The sequence below is a fragment of the Aulonocara stuartgranti genome (assembly GCF_965226115.1).
Source record: "Aulonocara stuartgranti genome assembly, chromosome: 7".
NCBI lineage: Eukaryota > Metazoa > Chordata > Actinopteri > Cichliformes > Cichlidae > Aulonocara > Aulonocara stuartgranti.
Window position 1 is genome coordinate 15576330 of NC_138945.1, and position 11674 is coordinate 15588003.

At 37.8% G+C, this 11674-nt stretch overlaps 1 protein-coding gene across 11 annotated transcripts in view; it reads right to left on the reverse strand.

Moving 5' to 3' along the window:
- The window catches only part of mast4 (microtubule associated serine/threonine kinase family member 4), a 112200-nt gene that overhangs the window by 93496 nt on the left and 7030 nt on the right, over positions 1-11674 (reverse strand). For 6 of the 11 annotated variants that reach the window (XM_082541843.1, XM_082541842.1, XM_082541855.1 and 3 more), the window contains exon 1: positions 1885-2496. In XM_082541843.1, coding sequence (XP_082397969.1) covers positions 1885-2133 — 249 coding nt within the window. In that variant the 5' untranslated portion in view covers positions 2134-2496. Of the gene's footprint in view, positions 1-1884; positions 2497-11674 lie in introns of those variants that run through there. The other 5 variants (XM_082541841.1, XM_082541850.1, XM_082541851.1 and 2 more) reach the window with 5 other exon arrangements.

An 11674-nucleotide genomic window follows, 5' to 3' on the forward strand; every position in this document is an offset into this window, starting at 1 on the left:
TCACACGAGTTCTCAGAAGACTTTCCTTCTTTAAACCCCCAGGGGCAAAAAAAGGTCATTAGTCAGGGTTCTTGATTAACCCTACAGTAATACCACTGGAACGCTTCTCTGCACTGACAGGTTATGTGACCTGCTTTGAGGAGTTCCAGGCAGCAACACGTTGGCTTAGTTCAGTATACCAGGTCAAATTACATTGTTTCTTCTGTGGCCAGCACAGTAGAGGTCAACGGTTTAAAATGAACCTCAAAATGGCATTTGAAAGCAGTCTGGAAAAATGTGCACAGGCTTTGTGTGACTCTTTTGCAAAATTAAGGCAAATTCTTTTTTTCTTTTTAAAAATGGATTACATTTGGTTTAAGTTCAGTAAAGCTAAAGTGAAATAAGAGACCAATCTCAGGCCTGCCTCCTCGTCTGTAACACTTCAGCTCTATTGAGGTAATGAACTGTCAAACTGCTTTTCACCCCAACTAAATTAGCTGAGCATCACTGTTACTAAACATGACACCAACCCAGGGGCATCGTCTTTGGGCTCGTGTGTGTTGGAAAGTCTGTTATGCTTTCAATTACTGATTTATCCATTTTAAAAACCAGCAAATTATAATTAATGAAAATAATTACACACAGAAATCAGGAATCTGATTGGTGTGCAGGAATCAGTTGGTATTCTGATTCCAACACAGATATGAGAGTTAAAACGTGTGAAGTAAGACATGCAAATCATTACACAAATTTTCTGTATTTCCCTACTGCCTCAAAAATGAGACGTATGGCATTTTTGTCAACCACACCTACAGCCCTAAGTAATGTTGCATGATATCATGACTTGGAAAATGTTTATGGGTCAGTCGGGAGCTTGCAATAGTCAAACACACCCAGGCTACATTGTGCGTACTGGAGCAAGTTAAACCAGTCTGCAGAAGAATCCATGTAAAGCCTTATATAAATTAAAAGGCTGATACATGTATTTTGTCTTCCTCATTTTTCTCATCTGTTTCCTGAATGAGCACCACTTGGGGTCACAACAGCAAGTCCCAGATTGTGCCATTTGTGTGTTAGCGTTACAGCATAGTCACAGAGCTAACAATGAAACAATTTACACACATTTGCTCTAAAATCACATTGCATTTTGCGATGAACCTGCCCTCTTTCATTTAATACATAACTTTTTCAAGTTTTGGATATAAGCCATACCCAACATTGTTTTGGTTTATAAAATAGGGGCAGATTTGGACTGGATGCAGTCCAAATCTCCATCCAGACAGTCTTTGAAGTTTGAGAAAACACCTCCAAAGCAGTGGGGAAGACTGACAGGCATTTAATTACAGATGATCTATTTATGCCTCTGAAAAAGGCAGGAGCTGCAGTAAAACAGAGCAGTGCGCATGTGCTGAGGAATGTATCTCGACTTGAAAACTTGTAAATTGAGTGGATGAAGACAACTGGGCACACAGCATGAATAATAGTTTAACTTTGCACTGACGTCATGACGGAGTGTAACCCAGCTCAAGCACAGCTGATCAACTGGTTCACAAATATTTTGACTGTAGGACCAAATGTAATGAGTTTACCTTCCTCAGGAGTGGTTGCTTTCTTGCTGGATGAGGGGGCAATTAATTGGATGTGTATATCAATGGAAATAACTTTTATTACGGACATTTTATTTGAATGTCTAACAAAAACGAGAATGAAAGTATCACATTTGAGAAGCTGGAATCAGTTACTATTTTGGTATTAGCTTTCGCTTTGAAAATTAAATGAATAACCGGTAACCAAAACAGTTGCCATCTAGTCTCTATGTGCTTATAATTAATTAATCGGGTAATCGTTTGGTTTTCTGCGTGTCTGAGTCGACCCTTGTTTTGTTTAGCAGATCACTGTGTTTACCTTTTCGTCTTCCTCTCCTTCCTCTTCGTCTTCTTCCCCATCTCCTGGGGTCTCCTTGTCAGATTCCACATTTCTGCCGTCCTCCACCTCGTTCACATTTTCAAAGTGCAAGCTGAGCCTGTCTTCGCCATCACCATAAACTTTAATGTCCAGAGCAGCCGTCATTTCTTCCCCCTCAGACAAGGTTTGGGAGCCCGACGACGACTGGCTCTCGCCGCTTTCAGACACCACAAACTCTTTCTTCTCCATTGCGTCGCCTTCTGCTACTTCAAAACAAAAGGTAGCAATTAATTAACCTGCAAGCACACCTGTCCGGTTCATTATGGTCAGGAGCCGCGAGCCCATTAAAGGACACGGCTTTCTTTTTTCCTCTCTCTCTTCTGCTTCTCCTTGTTCGAGTAAAACCAAAGTCACGACGTTGTCGAAAGTTGGTGATATCGACTAAAACATTATTAGACCCTGTTTAACATCAGCGTTACCGCCAAGCAGACGTGTCCGCTTCGGTTAGAAGGAGCCTCTGTGGATTTTTACGCTCATGACTTCCAAATCAGCGCGTGCACATGCTGTCTGTGTCTTCCTATCGCACCAGTACAGCTTGTTGCCCAAAAACTAACCCCGCCCACAACGTGCGAGGGTTTACCAATCAGATCGCAGCAGCCGCCAAACTCTCTACAGATAGCTTTAACCAGCTTTAGATGCATTGGCGGTTCAAGAAGAAATTTGCGAGGGGGACCAGGGTGGGGCCACGGTTTTTTAATGGGACCACAGAAGAAAAAAAAGGGGGGGCAATAATTAATTTTTTAATATATTTAGTGAATTTATTTGGAGCACAAACGAAAATAACATGTAAAGATTAAACATAAAAATGAGTTGAACCAAGGGATTTCTAAATCTTTTACTAGATTACTAAACATAAATAAATCTTTGAACAAATTTTACTTTTTATTCAAGATATTTTTCTTTTTATGTAGTTATGTATTTATTTTGTTATATAGTTATTTTTTACAGCATGAAACTTAAATGTACACTCATATTTTCTGTTCAGTAGTGTCTCATCTTTTAGCATTGGCAGCGCAGTAGTATGTAACATTATAATAAAAGTATTCTTCATTACCGATTCATTGCAAAACAGTCCACAAATGCATTAATTTTGAAACCCTTGGCCTTTCTGGATTCAATGCCTAGCACCCCTATTGCTAAGACGCTCATCAGTAATGGTGGACAGGAGGCAGGTTTTTACTCATTTTAATGTGGAGAAACTCTGCTCACAAGTGACAGAAGTCACTGAGAGCGTAACAGCTATTTTGCACAGTCTAAAGAGCTCATCAAACAGCTTTTTTATGCATCAGTGAAACAGATCAATTCCACTATAACAGATAGCTTTTGAATCACACCTTTATATAAAATGTTGTGATGTAACAGCAAAAGGCAGACGTCACAGGACCCCTGCCAAATGTCCCCAAATAAATAAATACATAAATAAAATAAATATTAAAACACTTTCAAGACTATCCTTTTGTTATTTATTTGAAAAAAATGTATGATTTAGGAAGTTGGGATATATAATAATCTGTTTTTTTTTTATCATGGTCAAATGATCTTGTATACTAGTCACCAGTAGTTAGAAATGGTGTATTTTTCAAAGTGATAGTCAATAAATATCTATCACTATCACAATGTCTCAGACTTTATAAACTTTATAAATCTGTTTATAAAAGAGCACATCAGAAGAACAGAAGATTAAGGTTTTTTTTTTTTTTCCAAGAAACACATTAAAGTACATGTGTACTTGAGTGCATACACATTTTTCCCTTCATGAATAGCTCCATTGCCTCCTGCTCTTTCTGTTTGTTTTTTAACTCTCTTTTTGGGTCTTGTTTTGTTGTCCCTGTATGTGTGACTCATAGGTGTGGCACTTCCTTACCTGTCATTCCCACTCTTATTCATTCTTCAGATGTTTTGATATTCAGAGGTTTTTTCTCCTCTAGACATGCAAATTATAAAATAAGCATATTCCAGAATAGCATTTGTTGGCATTCAGATATCTGTGCTCACTGGCATGTTATACTGTTCTGAACTTTTGTAAAAAATAAATAAATAAATAAACACCACATCCACACAAGTTACATGACATTCCACATCCAACATGTGGTGGCAGCAGATCAGGAGCAGGGCTTAACCAAACACAGGCCACTAGGGGGCCTACTTGAACAAATATTGTATATACTGTGTTTTAGGATTTTATACAGTGTACTATGTATTCATACTAAGAATTAGTCTTTCATTTCAAACATGCATTCAACATAGCAGAGGGAAAAGGCAACAAAATGACATGTTTCTTTCTCAAAGCTCCAAATTAAAATACAAACACACAGAAGAAACAAATATATTTGTAGCATTAATTCTTTAACCCTGTTTTTACTTTGCCCTTTATGACACACTCTATAACATTTAGGTTGCCTCACCCAAAGCAGCATTCTATTATCATGTAGTCAGAATCCAGCATAATTGTTATTCTATCCTAAAACCCTAAAACCTTTGATGGCTTTTTGAGGAAGTCAGGTCCAGACTAAAAGTCCTCACCCCATTGGTCAAAATCTCAACCAGACACACACACACACACACACACACACACACACACACACAATTTTTTGATTATAGGTGTCTTTATTTTCTGTTGTTTAGTTTCACAAATTACCTAAACCAGCGGTCCCCAACCCCCGGGCCTCGGACCGGTACCGGTCCGTGAGTCGTTTGGTACCAGGCCGCGAGAGTTGAGGCTCAGGTGTGAAATGTATAGTTTTCAGGGTTTTTATCGGTTTTCAGCGTTATTTTGTTATCGTTTTTATCGTTAACTCGGTTTTCCTGGGTCTTTTCACGTGTGTTGTGAATAAATCTTCTTTTTTTCAGTACCAGTACTAGTTTTATTTTGTTGTATTTATCCGCGACACCTTAAAGGCCGGTCCGTGAAAATATTGTCGGGCATAAACCGGTCCGTGGCGCAAAAAAGGTTGGAGACCGCTGACCTAAACACACTCAGCAGGGTGAAGAAGTGACAGAGCATAAATTTACACAGCATTTTGCCTTTATATTTTTATGTTTCGTTTTGGTTTTCCTCCTGGATATTATGGGTGTTTTTTTTTTTATCACAATCCACATAACAAAGACTGCCCTCCCCTTTTTAATGCTTATCTTCAATATTCCGACACAGCAGACTGAGTTTCATAAAGTAAACACACACATGAGTTTTGAGTCATGACTATGCGCCCAGTTAGACTTTTGTCTGGTGTTGATAGTCTGATATGTCAACAGAGACAGTGTTGACATTCAGGTCGAGCTGGTATAAATCAGCCCCAACAACATAATAAGCACTTTTACTGCCTCTGATCACATCTTATTGAGTTTTTCTGTCTTAGCACAGAATCAAGCCTTTGGTTGTGCAATAGCTTAACTATATATGCTTTGTATTAACCTGCAACTTGATTTTAATTTTAAACCTGCTTTAGGGCAGCATGGTGGTTTCCACTGCTGCTGACAACAAGAGGGTTTGAATCCAATAGTCAACTGAGGCCTTTTTGTATGGAGATTGTATGTTCTCCCTGTGGTTATGCAAGTTCTCTCCAGGTACTTTAGCTAAAGTGGCAATTCTAGATTGGCTTTAAGGGTGAATGTTTTCTTCATTCCCATGTAATAGACCAGCAGCCTCTCCAGGATATACCCTGTCTTTCACCGTATCACAGCTGGGATAGCCCCTTCCATTTGTGCTTCATTGTCACCTAATGAATTGGTTGCAGTGGAAGTTCATACATTTGTGGTCACCAGAGGTTCAATATTATTGTTCATCCGCATCTTTTACACTTGATTTTGATTTAGTACTTGTTGTTCTTACTTTGTTTTGCCAAGCTACAAAGGTGTGGATATACCACACATTGTTCCTGCTAATGAACAAGCAGATCACGTGCCCTTGGAACACAGTGTACTGTGGGTTGCACCAGCCACGCTGTCAAAAAGTTTCCATTAACTCTCTTCTTTCTGTGGCTTCTGCTGCCAATCCTGTTGCTACTGATGACGATGACCCTTGAGCTTTATTTGGGAGTTTACAGCGTCATCAGGTTGTTCTGTTCTCAGTCAGTCGACCTAAAAGCAGCAAGTAATCCACTCATCGAAACTGGGGTGCAACACACCAAGACCTTGATTGGCCGCAGTCACGTGAGGTGGGCGTTTTGAACTACATTTCAAAGCAGTGTTTTGAAACACCGCCCCCTTATAAGCTTGATACAACATCCAAATATCAATATCAAGATTTCTATCCCTACTTGTTACTCTCGATGGATAGTTTTTTTTCATTGGTTTTGTTAGGATGATAGAGAAAGTTTGATTGGAGGAAATTCTCCTGTTTATCCTGGAGTTACAGGGAGTTGAGGTGTAGGTGTATCTTCTATTATTCTTTTATTTAAATTGTTTAGCCGGTGAGTTTTTTTCTTAATAAGTGAGGCTTGGCATTTATTCTTTCTTTAAAACAATCTGGCAATAAACAATTTCAAACTCACCCAAAACAGTCTCTCCAAGTTATTCGCTTTAACCCTAGACCAATTTAGGATGTGATATCAGTACCAGGATCCCCGAGCCCTAATCCAGGATTAGTTGGGTTGGAACCTATTTAAGCTATCATGAGACACGAGACAGGGTACACCCTGGATAGGCAACCAAATTAAAGCTTAAAATATTTTTAAATTGTTTACTTGGAAAGCTATTTTATGTTAGTCGAAGGTATGTGTTTGTGTATTTAAGTGTGGTATTGTATGAGTAAGTGTATGTCGGCTGGAATGAAGCAAAGCGAGCATATCAGCATTCTCAGAACTCAGGTTCGGCCTGTGCTTTGTCACAACAGCATGCAGAAAACAGATGTTAAGATGGTGTACATTTCAATTATTAATGTTAGTAATAACTCGGTGTCCACCCCAAAGGCCCCAGTATACCCACTGCTTCTCTCTTTCCAGTCTTACATCTTTCTCTATCTCTGAGAATAAAAATGTCAGTTGAAAATATAGCAAATGTGTCTTTAGCTTGCAGACACATTTGATAAAATGGAAATTTAAAGCTCACATGTAAAGTTGTAGTTATTACATAAGCCTTTAAAAAAAAACAACTATAATTTTCATATAATTAAATTAAACCCTCTAGAGCTTTTGCTTTTTAAAAAGAAAAATTGTCTGTTAATACTATTGTGTGTGTTTATGTAGTATTGATTCAGATAATAGATAGTAGATATTAGATAATATTGTGGGCTTTGTGGTAAAACAAATATTCAGTTCATACTGGTGTAATAGCACTAGAAAAGAAAAACTAGCTGATAAATCTTGTGTGCCAAATTGCGTTGGAGTTTTTCTTTTCTTTTGTGGGTTTAACAGGACATTTTACATTTGATTGAAAACAAAAGTGTCTTGAGAGCAACTTCGATCTTTTAGCTTTCATCCCTTCCAAAAAAGCACCTCAAATAAAAAAATGAATCCAGGATGCGCTCATTCTCAAAATCTTCTCTGTACATGAATTTTTTTTTTTTATGCCTTGATGAGCATTGAAATAGAAGTTAACATACATAATGCTTTAAAATAAAAATTATTTCAATGTCACTCAATTTTAAAAGAACTTGGGTCCAAGTCACCAGTTTAAATTTAAGGTGTCGATGTTTTTTTAGTAACGCTCTCTTAGTGTCTGCCTTCTCCCACTGGCTGTGGACTTGCAAGTAGTCATGATGGCTCATGTAACATGTGATTATAGATTGAACCTCAAGACCAACACAGCTCAGCTGATTACAGCCTTTCCACAAAGAAATCAAATCTACAGGAACTCGCAATAGAAATTACAGTGTGACTTATTTCTAGTCACGAGAGTCGAGTCAACTCTACTGAAGTGAGTCAGTTCCCTCCACTGTACTGCTGTCTGAACTTAGGGTTTTCCCCCGTCAACACTCGCTTTAACCTCTGGCTACAACAGCTTGGGACAGATGTCAATTAACCTGTGCGAATCCAACAGGCACGCAAACACATTTTATTTAAGGTAAAAATTACATTTAAAAAAAGACAGAAAGGATGAAGCATCAGGGGTGTTTGTATCTCAGGAGGTAGAGCAGGTGTTCAATCCCCGGCTGCTCCAGTCTGCATGTCAAACATCCTCGGGCAAGACGCATCCATCGAAGTACAAATGTGTGTGAATGTGCGACGGAGAGCACTTACATAGTAAAAAAAAAAAGAAAAAGAAAAAGTACTTGTATGAATGGGTGAATGAGGCGAGTTGCATAAAGTCCTTTGAGTTCTCAAATACAGTAGACACGCGCTATATAAGAACCACTCCATGTACAGTAGATTTTTACTGTTCAGTATTAGTCACAGTTAGGCTTTCTAAGAAACGCCACGTGAAAGGGAAACGCTGCAGAGCACTTTTGCTATGCACCGCTGCTACGTCAGTAAAATTTAAACACAACTTTATAGTGTTAAAGTATTTTTTTGTTCTTTTTGCTGTGTCTCTATTATAAAGTTTGTGCACACACAGTCTTACCACAGGAGGGTACTGTTTGCTAAAGAACAAGCCGCGATAGCAGAGAACATTAAATGCAAAGGCTCCTTTAGCTGTTTACCTGAGGGTATTATAGTTTGTATGTATGGAAATTAACGTGCTAAAAATTGTTGGAACCTGATCCTGATCGCTTTTGAATGTAAACTAATAGGAAAATACTAATGCAACTTTATTCTTCAAAAAAATGCACAAAGATTCATTCCTTGTCCCAGCCTATATTGGTTGTTGAACTGAAAGCATGGTTCCGTTATTTTCTTTCACTCGATATTAGTGAATATTAGGGAAATTAGATGTACAATGTACCTTCATTTGACCTGTAATGTTTATGCCATTGCTTCAAAAACTATATTTCAATCCTTCTGTACAATGAACAGCATTCAGCTATCATCCATGAGTATCAATACCAGTTTACTGAAAAGGTGACTATTGAATCCTGAGCCTGCTGGTAAAACACTAAAGATCTTAGATCAAAGCCAGACTCTGCGAGATGAACCCACATATGTAGCATTTCGACACTTGTAGGCCACAATAAGTTAGAGCATCGCTGATTCAAGGTGGTGATAAGAAACAGGTTAAGGTGGGGAAATTTACCGATGAGAAAAACATGGGTAGGCAGGCAGTGAGTTGTTTAGCGGAAATGAATTTCCTGTGGCTGGGATCTTTAAGTGTTCTCTTCTAATTTTAATCATCTCTTTTGATTCAGTAGGTTTCAGGGGCCTGTTTTGTCATCAGCTCTTTCTATGACTTTAAGAATCATTTGACATTTTTAGCTCGTGGCAGTTCAAAGCAGAAGGCAGAAGGCTTTCAGAGACAAAGGTTGTACAGAAAAACAGTAATAACCGTACCTCAGACTTTGCTCTGCAGCTGGTACAGAGTGTAATGTTAAGATAAAGATCACGATACACAACATTAATGACGTTCTTGGGGCCCAACTTAAGTCAGTGAGGTGTGAACAAAACTTCCTGTGTGCATACACTGCTGCACAGAAGGAGGAACATGCAGCAAAATGTACATTTGTGTGTTTGTCCGTCGTCTACGATAACACGCAGAGGTGACTGTACATAGTTAGTGTTGTTTATTTCGATTTTTCGCATTACAACAGCCTGCTTTTGCCTCTCATATAACAGTTAGGCACAAAGTATTGTAGCCGAACACTATAAAATATTGGTTGAACAAATCTTCACCGGGTAAGACTGAACAAGGTATAGGATCCACATCGCAATTTTTAACTGACAAGATATTAGTTGGCAAAGTTTTTTCCACTAAATTTTACTTTTGATTTTTTCTTGTTATAGTTAGCCCGTAACTAAAGATACTATGTTTATCATTTTAAATGATTTAGAATTTAAAATCCATCCAAATCAATGAAATCTATAAATATGCAAATACATTATTATCGAACACAAGATGTTTTCTACTTTGCTAAAAAGTGTGCGATTCTTCCGCGAACGTCTGTATTACTTGAAATAGATAAGGATTTTTACTTAAGTGAAAAAAACTTCTTTTTTTTTACCAAACAATCATTGTCAATTCAACTCAACTCAATATAAAAAACCCTTTTCAGCCTCTTTTCATGTAATACCATCTGTCTGAGAGCACAGGGCTGTAAATGAGCTAGATTCTTTTATTCAGTAAAAGTTATAACCGAATATAAGTAATAATACAAATGTTTTAGCATGAAAATACACTGAGACTAGGTAAAGCAAAAATACACATTTTGCAGAATCCTATACAGTACATATACATTTCCCACCAGGGAGGAAAAGCACAAGAAAGGCTGCACTTTCTCAGACAGCTGCGTCAGGCCCAATTACCCCAAAAACCGCTCCACCATCGAAAGCCTTCTGACTTACTGCTGCATTCACAGAGCTTTACACTGCATTTATAAACCATATTCATTACATTATAATGCAACTAACATTGCTACCTCTATTTATATAACTGTATTTATTATAGTAGCAACCAGCATTCCTACCCCTTACTCAATGTGCAGTACTGCTGATCACATTGCACCTTATACTCCACTGATCACTCACTTGCTCCTTACATTGCACCTGCTCATTATGTGGCATATATTTTTATATATAACTTATACATATCTATCGTTTTTGTGTAGATACTTATGTTACTGCTCTTCTTCTTTTTTTTTTATCTTCTTTTCCTATCCTAAAAGAATCTGAATGTAAATCTACATGTGTTTCATTGTTCTTGTAACAGTGACAATAAAGATCTATTCTATTCTATTCTAGTATGTGACTTGATTCTAATTATTGATTCATATATTCATTATTGTTTTTATAACTTAAATGTTGCAGCTGGAAGTGATTTTAATTACTTATACTATTGGGTAACTTTCTCTATAGTAAAATAGAATTATAGCAGATTCACATGTAAAAATCTGCAAAATAAGAAGTATTAGTATGGAAAACAAAGGACAACATTCACATCCAAAATCAAGCTGTAGGGCAGAGAGTAGAAGCAGAAAGCAGTGCAATACAGAAAAACTAAAACAGGAAAAGTATTAAGTTGCACTCTAAAGCAGGTTTCTATTAATGCTGTGATCCAGCTGCACTGTGTGAGATTAACAGCACTCTAGCTCTCTAGCTTTTCCTGTTCTGCCTTTTTGAAGCTTTTTATATTTTTGCGTGAGCTCCAAAGAGGAACAACGATGAGGTTTAACAGTCTGAACCTCCTGGGTTACGCATGCAAACACTCCCTGAACGGACTCCATCCTGTGGCTGGCAAATCAGTCTGTCATAAATCACTCATCAATCATATCCTAACTCTCAAACATCAGCACATTTTTCAGATGCACTACAGAAGCACTATATTAACCTCTTGTGTTAAAAACGCGTGCTAGAGAAGCTTAGAGGGTGTGAAGGTAAGGTAAATGGACTACTCATTCAGTTTTGGTAAAATTCTGATGGCACTGTAGATTATTGGAAAAAAGGGCGATCTGAGTCACCACACGTCTCTCACAGAGCATGTGGCAGTTAACGCACAAAGGTTAGCTTGTTTACTCCTATGTCTTTTTATTTTCATTGTTCGTTTGTTTACTTCACCTAGATGTTTGAGCTTAACTGTGAACAGAATGAATGATCGTTTTTACAATAAGATGAAGCAGTTTTTAATTACGAACGTGACATTTCTTGTGACTCAAGCTTCAAACATGCTGTTTTTTTCCTCTTCCTTCATGTTCATGCTCATGTTTCCT